General features: G+C 43.5%; 1 protein-coding gene across 9 annotated transcripts in view; it reads left to right on the top strand.

The window, feature by feature from the left end:
- The window catches only part of TTC3 (tetratricopeptide repeat domain 3), a 140687-nt gene extending 127226 nt beyond the window's left edge, over window positions 1–13461 (top strand). For 3 of the 9 annotated variants that reach the window (XM_089910266.1, XM_022553010.2, XM_022553004.2), the window contains 7 exons: window positions 893–983; window positions 1392–1493; window positions 3896–4233; window positions 6467–6593; window positions 6772–6906; window positions 10604–10696; window positions 11846–13461. In XM_089910266.1, coding sequence (XP_089766392.1) covers window positions 893–983; window positions 1392–1493; window positions 3896–4233; window positions 6467–6593; window positions 6772–6906; window positions 10604–10696; window positions 11846–11920 — 961 coding nt within the window. In that variant the 3' untranslated portion in view covers window positions 11921–13461. Of the gene's footprint in view, window positions 1–892; window positions 984–1391; window positions 1494–3895; window positions 4234–5117; window positions 6441–6466; window positions 6594–6771; window positions 6907–10603; window positions 10697–11845 lie in introns of those variants that run through there. The other 6 variants (XM_022553008.3, XM_022553005.3, XM_089910265.1 and 3 more) reach the window with 4 other exon arrangements.
- The last annotated feature ends 924 nt before the right edge of the window (window positions 13462–14385 follow it).

Raw genomic sequence — 14385 nt, 5'->3', positions numbered from 1 at the left:
CGGAGCAGCTGGGCCCGTGGGCCATGGCCGCTGAGCCTGCGCGTCCGGAGCCTGCGCGTCCGGAGCCTGTGCTCCGCAACGGGAGAGGCCACAACAGGGAGAGGCCCACTTACCACAAAAAAAAAAAAAAAAAAAAAGGCAAATTGATATGCTGATTCAGATTACAGGACTAGCACAGCTGTGGGCTATGCGTTGTGGTGCATCTGGGAAACAAAGATATCTCAGGCCTCATTTTACCTAATGGTATTGACTCCTTATTAAGCCTCACAGTACACGGCATTTTTTCTTAGGGCTTCTGTGCTAATTCTGCTCATTCCACCAAGGATAGCAAAAGAGGAAAGCCATAAAAGCAATGTTGTGGTTTTTCTTTAAGACGTATACTGAGAACTGACACCATCGCGGATCGGTAGTGTTCCTGATCTTCTCAGTTAGGAGCAGAAAGCTTATCTGTCACTTTCAGTGGAGCAGATTCATGAGGCGCTGAGAAGTTTAACATAGCCTGTTAGACACCCACCCTTTATTTTACAATAAGATCGGGACGACGGTTTTATTGGGATGTTTCCAGGCTGCCTTTTTTTTGGTTTGTTTTTCAATACAAAGATAGCCTTTGATGTTAAATATGAAGATGCCAACGAAGAGTGTCTGATCTTCAAATTCAGGAGAATATTTGCTCTCTGCCTACCAGTTTTGGGGTTTGGATTAGATCAACGGTTAGTTTCCTAAAGTGTAGTGACTGTAAGATATACAGTTCTTTAAAAATAGTTGTTTTATTGTGTGTGATCATGTTTCTCTTGTGCTTAAATGTTTATTTTCATTTGTATTTTAATGCTTTCAATTTAAAAAAATTTTTAAGTGGACATTAGCAGTTTTATAAATTTTTCTACTTTCTCAGTGACTCTGCAGCATATCCTGTCATGGAATCTGACATACATTCATGGGAATCATTTCTTTCTAATGTTAGAGAAGAAATTGAGAAAGCAAAGGTAAGTTATAAGGTATTTTATAACTCTGTCAAAATCTATCTGATGCTTATAATTCTAAGGAGGTCATGTCATATTGAAACTATTTCTTTTTTGAGCTGTTAAAGACAATATTTATTTTTTGTGTAATTAAGAATTTTTCATGAAAGAAATGCTATCTTCTTAACTCTCTTTAAACTCAGCCCTTGATTGTTAAGATTAGAAAAGTTGTGTTTGATAAGGCTGTAGAGCATTCTGATTAATAAGGACTTATTTTGAACTTCTTTCCTTGCAACTCAGTTATATTTCTTGGAAAACGGTTGAGCATTTGTTACGTATGTATAGTAAGGGGGAAAAAAAGTATTAGTTGACAGCTGTGGTTTTCTCTTGGAATTTGTTAGAAAAACTTAACATTTTTCCTTCTACCTACAGTCTCAGTTTGAAGAACAAATTCAAGCAATTAAAAACGGTTCTCGGCTCAGTGAACTTTCTAAAGTGCAGATTTCTGAGCTTTCGTTTCCTGCCTGTAACACAGTAAGTCTATTACTTTTTTTTTTTTTTTTGAAGGAAAGAGAACAGAAAAAGAGTGAAGCACAATTCCTTTCTTAACTGGCCAGAAGTAGTTTGTTGTTATTGTTTTGGGAGTGGGCATGAGATGGATTAACAATTGCCTTAATGTTTTCATTAAGTACTAGGTTAAGCCCTGTGAGGGCTGCCCTTATTTGCCCCTCACCCTGTGACCCTTCTGTCAATGCATTCAGCGTCTTAGATTGTAGGCTCTGGAGCTGCAGTCAGAAGCCTCATCTTGAGCGTCTTTTTCTCCCCAATACCTTGCACACTAAGCGTTCATACTTATCGTGGATTCATCTGCAAAAAAAAATGGTGTAAAACGTTAAAAAGTTAGCCACCTTGGACGGATTAAATTTTCTATTGAGCACCAGTTTTTTTTCTCTCCACAGAAAAAGTTTTTTCTCTCCATTGAACTGAGTAAGAAAGAGTTTTATTTAGAATTAAAGATCACTTCTTTATAGTGTTTCCAAGTTCTTATAGCAGATACGGAAGGGGGAAAAGCATTAGATATCAACAGAATATTTTACCATTAATTTTTGACTCTAGCTTATGTAATTTTAAAATTTAAGATTCCTTGAGAACTCTCAGTGTGCCAGGAGCTTGAGTAATAAGTACCCCTAAAAATGATTTACTTTGTGTGTCATTTCTCTGCTGTTCATTCATTGGGTATTTAGTGGTGATCAAGATTAGATGTGGTCTGTGCCCTCAAAGTGCATATGGGTTTGGGAAAGAGAGACTTTAAACCTATAATTATAAGCAAAGTGTGCCAAGATTTTTCACAGGAACATAGAAGGCTATGGCAGCATAAATTAGGAGGAACTAATGTAACCCAGAGGCCTAGGCCTCGGCAGAAGCTCCACTGTTGGAAGTCTCAGTGAGTCAGAGATCTGGAATAGGAATTAACCAGGCAAAAGGAGTAAAAGGGGGTGTGTGTTTGAGGAGGGGTGTGTGGTGTGATGTTTGCAGGGTCAAAGTGTTCCCAGTGGAAGAAGCAGCATATTTGGAGGCTAGAAAAAAAGAGAATACACTCCTTTCATAGCAGTAAAAGGAGTCCACGATGACAAAGGGGGCTATAGGGAGAAAGATTATAATCTCGTGCCCACGGGCTGGAACAAAGGGAGCCTTATTAAGGTGTAAGGTGTGTTCAGCAGTGTGGACTTCTCCTCAGGTCACTAAGAAGCCAGTATAAATTTCCAGTTAGGGAACGACATCAACATTGTACTTGACGATCAGCTTGACTGCAGTGTGGAGATGTGGTGGGAGAGGGAGCTGAGTGAGCGATTTCCAGTCAACCAGCTACAGCTCACTGCCCCCAGCCGTGTCCCAGGTCAGAGAGGCAGCGGGGCTGCAGGGAAGAGAACAGATTTGAGGGATGTGCAGGAGGTCAGATGAAAGAGTGGTGCTGGGGCTTCCCTGGTGGCGCAGTGGTTGAGAGTCCGCCTGCCGATGCAGGGGACACGGGTTTGTGCCCCGGTCCGGGAGGACCCCACATGCCGCGGAGCGGCTGGGCCCGTGAGCCATGGCTGCTGAGCCTGCACGTCCGGAGCCTGCTCCGCAACGGGAGAGGCCACAACAGTGAGAGGCCCGCGTACCGCAAAAAAAAATAAAAAAAATAAAGAGTGGTGCTGCTTGTGAGATTGTAAGGCCAACAGTCTTGAGGATGACTCTGGGTTTCTGTCAGTGAAGTGGCATCGGAGGAAGAGCAGGGTGAGGAGACCGCCCTGAGGCTGGTGTTGAAGACGTAGGGCTTGAGTGGCCTTGGAATCAGTCACCCACGTGGATCTGCCCATTAGGAAGTTTGGATGTGCAGATTTGGATCTCAGGAAGATATTCTAGACTCGAATCTTTTTAAAAGTAGGCATTATGGATTTCCCTGGCGGTCCAGTTAGGGCGGTCCAGTTAGGACTCTGCGCTTCACTGCAGGGGGCGTGGGTTCGATCGCTGGTCGGGGAACTGAGATACTACATGCTGCACTGTGTGGCCAAAAAAAAAAAAAGTGGGCATTATCCTCAGTGAGCACACAGTCACCGAGGAACGCGAGGGCGTAGCACGGGTGGGGTGGAGCCTGCACCTCTGACAACATGAGGGGCAGCAGCACTTCAGGCCTACACGGCGGCAGGGCTGCGGGGAGAGCTGAGCCAGGGGCCCAGCGGATGGGACGGAAGCCAGCAGTGTGGGGCCATGAAGAGCTCATTTTGAGAAAGAGAAGGTGGCCAGCAATTTTTAAGAACAAAACATTTAATTTGTTGTAATTCAAATACTGTGCACTTGAGCAGCCAGGTTTTATTATAGTTGTGCTTAATTGTTAGTCTTTGTTCACGGATGTCACTCTTAGCGATCCAGCCACTGTGGTGTGTTCCTTGTAGATTCATCCTAAGTTACCTCCTGAGTCTTCAGACCATGATGATCAAGGCCCCTCCACTTCTACAAGTCACAGGACTGGAGACCGAACAGCAGTTCCCGAGGAATCAAGTCTGGCCTCTGCTCCTGATGGCCCAGTGGAGTCGCCCTCCTGTGAGCCAGAAGCCGGCCGGCTGCCAGAGTGTGAGAGCGCCGGCCAGGCAGCTCGGTCAGAGCCAAGCCCGGTGGCTGATCAGAAGTTACCTGGTGCTCCAGGATGTGCCACCCGTTCAAGCCAGTCTCCAAAGAAACCGTTCAATAGTATTATTGAGCACCTGTCAGTGGTGTTCCCCTGTTACAGCAGGTACGAATCTAAAATGTGTGCAACTCTGTTAAGTGCTTTATTGAACTGAAGTTTCCTGATTAGATAACATCACAGCCAATAAGGGGCTGAAGTGGAAAGGACTGCATAATTGTTTTACTCAGAAAGACAAGCGCTGCACTTTTTCCTTTTGTAAACATAGAAGTGAGCAGTTTCAAACCAATAGATTGAAAACATTGAACACTGGTTAATCAATAGTCATCAGAAGCCATGGCAGTTTGCTAAGATTTAGATGAACTCAGTAACTCTCCAGCGCTAGTTATGGAATCACTAAATGACTGCAAAACATTAGTTTTACATTATTTCAGGGAAAAAAGTCCCACATATAGCCACGAAGGCAACAGCAACTTACACCTCGTTGGACAGCACCTCCGATTTGTTAGGGGTGTGAGGCTGACGAGGCCAGTTGTAATCTGCTAGTGAGTCAGGTGTGTGAGCATGTTACAGAGGGACCCTTATGAGGGTGAGGAGAGCTGCTTTTTTGGTGGGCGGTGGAGGGGGGAGTATAGTTGATTTACAGTGTTGTATTAGTTTCCGGTGTACAGCAAAGTGAATCAGTTGTACATTTACGTATATCCACTCATTTTTAGATTCTTTTCCCATGTAGGTCATTACAGAGTATTGAGTAGAGTTCCCTGTGCTATACAGTAGGTCCTTATTAGTTATCTGTTTTATATATAATAGTGTGTATGTGTCACTCCCAGTCTCCCCATTCATCTCCCACCCCCCCCAGAAACCATAGATTTGTTTTTTATGTCTGTGACTATTTCTGTTTGGTAAATAAGTTCATTTGTACCATTTTTTTAGATTCCACGTATAAGCAATATCATATATTTGTCTTTCTCTGTCTGACTTACTTCACTCAGTATGACAGTCTCTAGGTCCATCCATGTTGCTGCAAATGGGGAGAGCTGCTTTTAACTAAGTCAGCCAGAGTTGTCATTCAGGCACTTCAGCAATGCTTCTGCATCAACCTCTGACCTCACTCCAGATTGGTGCGAGGGGACAGAGGTACTCCTGGTCTCAGCCTGGAGAGAAGGTGAAGTGGAGGGAATGTCTCTGGGATACAGCTCAGAAGAGAGGAATCCACATCCAGAATTAACCCTCTGCACCTCCCTTGTTATTTCTGTCTTTGACACGATATTAGTCACAGTCTTTGAGATTATACTTTTGAAACACAGTAGTTAATTATGGTTGGCCAAATTTGATGTTTTGCATTTGTCAGTGGAGCCCTGCCCATTTGGAAATAAGTATATCTTGTCTGCACATGGGCATGTTTAGCCCTGCCTAAGTTTGATAAACATTGTAAGTTCTCTCAATAGCAATTACCATGCAAATTAGTAAAAATAGTCAAGTTGTAATTACCAAAAGTACATTACAAATAAAATTGTTTGCAATCCTGACTAAATCTGGCAGAATATAAACCACCAAATAGATATGCATCCTAATTTTCTGCATGTTAAAGCATATGAGGTATTAGTGCTACAGATACCAAGTTCCTATTGATTAACGATATAAATCACATCCACTGCTACCTATGAAAAATTCAGGCTTTGAAAACTTTGTTGTTGGTTAGATTTTTTTTTTTTTTTTTCAGTACGCGGGCCTCTCACTGTTGTGGCCTCTCCCGTTGCGGAGCACAGGCTCCGGACGCGCAGGCTCAGCGGCCATGGCTCACAGGCCCAGCCGCTCCGCGGCATGTGGGATCTTCCCAGACCGGGGCACGAACCCGTGTCCCCTGCATCGGCAGGCGGACTCTCAACCACTGCGCCACCAGGGAAGCCCTGTTGGTTTAATTTTTAAAGGGAAGAAGTCAACAAAACTAGTTTGTTCTTAGATAGAAAGAGATTTTATTGATCTCAAGTCAGATCCAGTGGCGTCTGATCATTCATTGATTTTGCTTAAAGCTACAGTATATCCAGGCTGTAAGAAGTCAGGTTTCTAAGTAGAGATGGAGATCTCAAATGGATCTATCAGATACACTGTTACTTTGAAAGTCTATTAAAACAAATATTTAGAAATAATATTGGAATTTTCATAGTGCTTTGAAAGATTGATTTTGCTGCTCTCTATGTACAGTTACTGTTGTTGTTTACAAATGAATTATTTGCGTGTATTTGGTTTTGTTTCTTTTGGGTTAATATTGGCCCATAATATTTCTTTGCAGCAGAAAACTTTAACTTTCTCTTGACATTATTCCCACTTTCCCTTTCAGCACCGAGCTTGCTGGTTTTATTAAAAAAGTGAGGAACAAAAACAAGAACTCGCTCTCTGGATTGAGTATTGACGAAATTGTCCAAAGAGTGACAGAACACATTCTAGATGAAGAGAAAAAGAAAAAGGTCAGTATTTCATTTAGATTCAATAAAATGTTCCACTTTATTCTTATTTATTTATAAAATAAGAGAATTGTGGGGAAAAATGCTTCCAACCCAAAAATGGAGAGCAATTCAGTAGATAGAAGAGGGTCAAGTTTTTGGGTAACTGAACTTGCTTCCCTGCTCCATGTTCTTGCTGCAGCCAAATCCAGGAAAGGACAGGAGGCCATCTGAGCCCAGCTCTGCTGCTTCTGTGACCAGGGCCACCCAGGGCCCGCCCTCCGTGCTTGTTGGATCATCACCCGAAAGCCAGGGGCAGAAGACAGACAACGTCCCTGTGAGTGTTGCATGTATGACCATAAGAGTCAGTTCTCTTCTTCTGATGAAGAAGAAGAAGGAAACAGAACTATTAATCCATGATTTAGCCCCATTTTTCTAGATTGAATTTATTTGATCTTGAAATTGGAAACCAAGTTTAGATGTACTTGAGTGTTTCATTAGGAGAGACAGTGAATGGCGAGGTTGTCTCTCCACTTCCACGGGTAGCTCGGGGCCCCTGCATGTAGTGACAAGAAGAGCTGTGACCACATTGTGGGAACTGGGCCTGTGGATGGTCAGATAAATTCACTTTTTATATCAAGTGTGAATAGTTGGAAAAATTGATTTTTGGATAATTTTCTTCTACGTGTGACCATGGGCTTTGGAATAACACAGACTTGGTTCCATCACTTAATAACACTGTGAGCTCGAATCATATCTGCTTGTTCGGGTCGTCGTGGGGATGAAGTGCTGAAGTAGAATAGGCAGAGTCAAGTGCTGTGCTCGGGAAAGGCTGGTTGCTTCCCTTCTCTCTCCCCTCAAGGGGCGCGGGGGGGCACACAGGATTGAGCCCATTAAATTAACTTGCCTTTAATTTGATATACTGATTTAGATTGTTTGTTGTCCTTTCAGACAATGAGAATGTTACAGTTACACAGAACTTTTTATAAAATACTGTTATATCTGTGATGTCAGTTGACAGGGCATTATAACTGTCTATGAATGAGGAATCCGAGGCACAGGTGGCTCGCGCATCTTGCCAGCGTTCCTTCCTTCGATTTGACCACAGCGTCCTCAGCGCACTGACCAGCTCGTGCTGGGAACTGTGCGTTAGGGACCGGCTGAACGTGTGGCTGGAAGAGAGATGGCCGCCTGGCGGCTCACAGCCGTGGGCTTCAGATTGAATTCTGGTGCGGAGCACATTTCCCTTTTTTATAGATTTATTTATTTATTTATTTATTTTTGGCTGTGTTGAGTCTTTGTTTCTGTGCGAGAGCTGTCTCCAGTTGCGGCAAGCGGGGGCCACTCTTCATCGCGGTTCGCGGGCCTCTCACTGTCACGGCCTCTCTTGTTGCGGGGCACAGGCTCCAGACGCGCAGGCTCAGTAGTTGTGGCTCACGGGCCTAGTTGCTCCGCGGCATGTGGGATCTTCCCAGACCAGGGCTCGAACCCGTGTCCCCTGCATTGGCAGGCGGATTCTTAACCACTGCGCCACCAGGGAAGCCCCCACATTTCCCTTTTTTGTCCAGCTACAGTATCACCGTTCAGGTGAAAGTGAAATTAGAAGAGTTGCAGGCCCCGTAGCACAGTCAGCAGTGCAAGACTGCACAAAGAGTGCTGGTTTGCTGACTTGTGCTAAGCAGTGAATCTTTTTTGTGAACTCGTTTTTATGCCTCCCATACATTTTCACTTTCCGCTACCCTTTGGAGACTTTCTGCATCACATACACTCAGGTCCCAGAGGGTCTCACCCCAAAGGGAAAGCTTATGATCATACAGAGCATTCCTGCAAAGCCTGGCTGGAGTCCCCTCCCTCTCTCAGGGGTGTTCCTGCTGGTCACGTGCTCTGTGGTCGAACAACCAGGTCAACTTCTTAGCGTTCTCATTGATGTGTGAGTGTGCGTGTGAACTCCTTTGTGTGTGTGTGTGTGTGTGTGTGTGCACGCGTGCATCTGTGTGCTTGTTGGCCATCCCAAGATAGACCATAATCACCTTTTGGGAAGAGATTGCTTTCTACTTCATGGTTGATGTTGATAGTAATAAAGGTGTAAAAGCTGGCTTATAAGAATAGTATGTATTGAAACTGGGACTTAATTTGCTAATCATAGGTAGTTTTTTAAAGATTAAAAGTAATTTGCTTTTTTTTTTTTAATTAATTAACTTTTGGCTGTGTTGGGTCTTCGTTGCTGTGCACGGGCTTTCTCTAAGTTGCGGCGAGCAGGGGCTACTCTTTCTTGTGGTGCGCGGGCTTCTCAATGCGGTGGTTTCTCTTGTTGCGGAGCATGGGCCCTAGAGTGTGTGGGCTTCAGTAGTTGTTGCTCGCGGGCTCTAGAGCACAGGCTCAGTAGTTGTGATGCACAGGCTTAGTTGCTCCACGGCCTGTGGGATCTTCCTGGACCAGGGCTCGAACCCATACCTCCTGCATTGGCAGGCAGATACTTAACCACTGCGCCACCAGGGAAGTCCCTGCTTTGTATTTTTAAATTATAAAAGTTTTGTGGTTCATAATAGAAAATCCAAATAAAAAGAGCATATAAAGAACCCCAAAACCCACCCTCTAAGGGTAACCAGTACTATCACATCAGTATATATTTTTCTAAACTCTTTTGTATCTGTGTGTATACTGAATTTAGTCAACTGTGCATATATTTGCGTGTGTGTGTGTGTGTTTTTTTTCAATTAGAAATATATTGTGCCCACTTTTCCATACTAGGAAATAGTCAATTTAACCGTGGATTTTTCTGAACTTTGCAGAGGCCTTAACCTGCCCTTTCCCCAGGGCTGACACCTCCACATTTCCTCCCAGACCCTTCCCTGGGGGCCGCAGAGAGGAGTGAGAGCACATCTGACCCATTGCTGCAGCGGCAACAGTGCCATGGGAAAGACAGAAACCCTGTGCAGCAGTTCAGGGTGTCCTAGCCTTCAGGCACTGCCCCCCGCTGTACTCCCTGACCTTAACCCACTGCCAGGGCTGCATTCATTCACTCTCTTGACAGTTTATGGAGTCTCAGTTTGGGGCCAGGTTCCTTGCCAGCTGCTAAGAACACAGATAAGCAAGGCCATTTCCTGCCTTCAGGGTGCTCAGAGTTAAGATGGGGAGTGAGAGTCAAAGTTAATGATGCGTGTGGGGTGAGTGCTGTGAGCCATAGGGAGAGCTTCACGCCTGGTGTTCTAGGCTGGCACTCTGCTTTCACACAGAGCACGCTGTCTGTGCTCACCAGCCTGGGAGCGGCTAGGGCCGGAAGCCCTCCCATTCATCTCTGTGTCGCTGTGCCCCGCACAGTCCCTGACTATGGATGTTTGCTGAATGAGCCGTCAGTTCGTTTTGTTTTGATTTATACAAGTAATCCACATTCATGGAAACTTTAGAAAAATAGCAAAGAAAAAAGTTAAATCTCTCAACCAAAGTAGCCAGTAACCACTGTTAACATTTTATGTCTTTCCAGACTCTTTTCTAGGCATCTCTATATACACACATTCTCTCTGTTTTTAAAATATTGAATTATATAATCACATGATACATACTGTTCTGTAGCCTACTTTTATTCAGAGAGTTTTTGTGACTAACTTGCCACGTCACGGATTATGGAATTCCGTCATGATTTTAATCAGCCCCATGATATTCCATAGTGTAGAGATGTCATAATTTATTACTGTCTCCAACTGTTAGATAATTAGATGAACAATTAATTTGTAATATTCAACTAGTACCATACTTTATTTAGGTATGGGTTGGGGTAAGTAGGTATTTGTAGTATTTTAGCTGGGAATGAGTTAACCACATAAAACATTTTTTTCTCTGAGAAAATTAAAACTTTATTTTTTCCTAAGAAATGTTATTAGAAAATAAGTTGTACCCTCAGTCTCCTTAACTATAATTGAGAATAATTTTCCACCTTAGCTGTGAAAGTTCTGGAAGGCCACTTGTAAGAAGAGCTCATGTAGTAAGGAGAAATTTAGTTATTCTTTACTATTGAGATGCATTTGTTTCGACAGGTGTCCGGTGCAAATTCCTGTGAAATATGCCTAGAAGTATTCAAATCCAAAAATGTACGTGTGCTGAAATGTGGGCACAAGTTTCACAAAGGGGTAAGAGTTCTCCTTGGCCATCCTCATGTCATGCATTTTGACTATGGAGTATTTTGAAAATAAAAAGGGACTTTGTTTTCTAGGCTTCAGTACTTGCATTTTCAAAGCACTTTCTAAACCTCCTCATGTCTGTGATGATTGTCTCCCTCCCAAACATTGATGCTGCAGGAAGGGGAGCAGATTCCTGGGCCCTGCAGCGTGCACTGTGCACACTGTCCTCTTCTCTATGTCATGAGTGCAAAAGAGCAGTTGGCCCCATCAGTTGCTGAAAGTCAAAGCAGTACTAGTTCCTTAGAAGTCAGTTTTTTATACGCACCAGTTTCTTATCTGCACGGTCAGACAGATCACAGTGCAGCAGTTTGTCAATTTACTGCAGCAGGTGAAGTAAGTTTAACATTTTGGAGGAGAAAAACTAAACTTAACTGGGTCCACTGTGCCTGATCCTGGGAGATTCTGGCCTGTGCCCTTCCAAGATTTGTGGTAACTGTTTTGGTGTTTTGGGTGCTGTGAGCATTTGTCCTGCACCCCTGCTGCTGGTTTAGAGCAGATCAGGTCTCTGCCCTGTCAGTGTAGGAATCCCTGAGAAAAGGGGTACACACAGTACACTCACTAGAAAGAGTCCACACAGCGTGCAGTCTCCCGCGCGGCCTGCCTTCTCCCTCCTTCCCGGGTAGGGGCATCCTGCCTGGGCTCTCGAACTTACACACACACTCGGCTCTGTAGCAGCAGCAGGCCAGCTGGGAGCACGCTGGGTAGACAGGCTCCTGTGAGGCTGTGTGGCGTGCAGGCCGGTGGGATGGGCAAGGAACAAGACCAGGCAGACAGGGTGAGTCCAAGGGCCAGCCTCTAGAAGTCAGGGTGGCTGAAACACGAGACTGGAGCAGGGTGTGGGGATGGGAGGGCAAGGCCATGCCCCAAGGTCAGGCCCTGAGTGTTCAAGGTCACATTCTGAGGTGGGTTTCTTTGTTCCTGGAGCTTGGTCTAGACTCCTACCCTGAGCAGGCTCTGGTGTCCCTGGGTGTTGGGTGGCTCCAGGCCCTACCAAATGTCACAGTGAAGTTAGCCGTGTCTGCTGAGGCGAGTGGTACAGGAGGGCTGAGGTTCCATGTGCTCCTAAAGGCACTGGCTAATTGTCTTTTCTCATTTCAGTGCTTCAAGCAATGGCTTAAGGAGCAGAGCACTTGCCCAGCCTGCCTGGCTCGTGATCTCCTGTCAGAAGAGTAGCCTGCCCTTCTGGAAGAGGCCCACCCACTGTTCTAGGTAGTTACAGTACACTAAAGAGTATGTACTGTTTGTTGAGTTGGAAGAATAACAATATACTACCTTTGATATAAAAAGCAACATGTGAAGATTCTTTGCACCGTGCTTCACAGTGCTAATAAATGGAAATCTTTAAAACAGCTGACAGTAAGTAATTTCCCAACTCTGACTAGCCACTTAATAATCGCCAAATGGTGGCTGATAAAGTCATGTGTGACCGCATCCTTATATTGCTGGGGCTGCTGCAGAGGTGCTCTCTGAGATGGAAGGAAAATATGGTGAGTGCCTCAAAGCAGGACTTAAATTATAAGTAGCCTTGATCGTTTAAAGTGCCCCACGTTAAAGTTTTTTGAGATCAGTATTCCTAAACAAATGCCTACGTTTTTCCTTAAAGATTCTGCATTTTAAAAAATGGGCTTAAGCAAACCACATTTGACTAGGTTGTAGTTGATGTTAAAATATTGGCTGATTCAGACCAAAAGATTCATTCAGATCTCCTTCCTCTTCAAGTGATTTTGATTTTTCATTTCATTATTTTATTTCTCCCCAGTAGATTTATAAGTGCTTGTTTTTCATATTTTAAAGACATAATGATTTTTGAAAATCATACAATAAACTTATTAACATCAGCCAAGACTTTTTTTTAACCCCTAAAATTGAGGCTCCATATCCATTATCCCAGCCCCACATTGGGAACTTACTCTGAATACTTCTCCATTCTCACTAGGGATGTTGTCCCTCTTTATGAGTTAGACAACAGGTATTTGGGTGTCTCTGTCTAGCACACAGTGGGCACTTTCCTTATCCTACAACCAAAAAGAGACACTTGTGTAATTAGACAGTCCTGAGGAGTCCCTGTTACAATTGTTCGGTGTTTGACGTTTGTGTAAAGTAATGCATGCTCTCTTGTACTGTGGCCTGAGAACAAAACTGTAACTGCATTAGAAACTGTTAAAAAATTAGCTCTCTGTAGTGACTTCATAGGCAGTAGTAGTAAATACAGAAACATGAATTCTGGACACATTCCATTTCTCTCAAACAGGAAGGGTCAAAAAATGTTTTTCCATGTGTTCTTTGTTACCCCCTAGATGCTCACAGTCCCAAGTTCATGAGCTGATTTGGTCGCTTCCCTCTGCCTTGGTTCCCTGTGAGTTTTGATGTCTTAGTGACTTAGTGCATAGAAGCTTCCTCCATATTTTGAAGCAGGTCCCTAAAACATTGTCTGCATGTTCAGAATAACTGAGGACTTGTAGATATGAAGATACACAGGGCCCAGTTTGTAGCAGCAGGTACAAAGGGAAAGAAGAGCAGCTGGAGAGAAAGAGAACGTGTTTTGTACATAACTTCAAACAAATACTTGTGAACATGCCTTACACATGCCCTGTAAGTGTCGAAATAAAAAGCATTCTAAAATAACATCAGTTTACTGTCGTGTTATCTGTTCTTTGTCAAATAATTTAAAGTATTCTACTTGAAAATTCAAGACATATATTACGCTGACATTTTAAAAGGTGACTTCATTTGGAAAGAAGAGCCATGGTACGTCCGAGGAGTCTAACCAAGAGATCTTAGGACATTTTAGAGCCTGGATCAAAGACATCCTCTGTGCCTAAATAGAGGTTGCTAAACTCAAGTTCACAAGATTGGCTGTTGAAATTTGTGAATGGAAAGATTATACAGAGATGGTAGAGTTTGCTGTTTAGGCTAGAATAAGAGGTTTTTCATGTGAATACACGTGAAAATGTGAGAGTTAATCAAATTGCATTTCTCAGTATTGACTTTTTTGAGGACTTGTGGATGGTTAGCAGACATTTGGTCCACACCAAAATGTCCTTGATATTTGGTCCTGTCCAAAACCATTTGGCATGGACCAAATATGCTTGTGGATGTTTTAGATTGGGCCAGATTTCAAGGACCTTTTGGTCCTTGTGGATTCATGAGAAGGGTTTCCCTTTTAGAGGACCTTCTGGTATGCTGAGCGCTAAGAGGTGATTGAAAAAAGCCAATATTATCAGTCTGTGTCTTTAATCCGGTAGCATTTAATTGAAAATAGCGTATAACTTAAAACAATGACTGTTCCTAAGAGTTTGGATTGTTTTCCCTGCTGAAAAGTTTAATCTGTGCTATAAATAATGCATAATCCAATATAAAATTGAAATGGTACCCCAGCATGGCAAAATGTTACTACACTTTGAAGGTAATTTCAAAGACCATAGCGTGGAAACAGGTGGGGAAAGTGATCACACCACAAAACTGAAGCAACGAAATTATTTTAGGTAGTTTTTCAATCAGATGTCACTCTGGAAAAATGGATTAAAGGAAACAGGTAGAAGAGATGATGGCAAGGTGGAAATTTCTTTCATCATCATATGAGGTGCTTGCTGATGAGGTTGATAAAAAGGGAAGACAGTGAAGTAGACGGGAAGGCT

Source organism: Delphinapterus leucas, chromosome 4 (genome assembly GCF_059928025.1).
Source record: "Delphinapterus leucas isolate spDelLeu-1000000601 "Yukka" chromosome 4, BTC_Dleu_Yukka2, whole genome shotgun sequence".
In the NCBI taxonomy this organism is placed as follows: Eukaryota; Metazoa; Chordata; class Mammalia; order Artiodactyla; family Monodontidae; genus Delphinapterus; species Delphinapterus leucas.
Note: the sequence above shows the minus strand (reverse complement) of the source record. Positions and strands in the feature narration are given on the sequence as shown.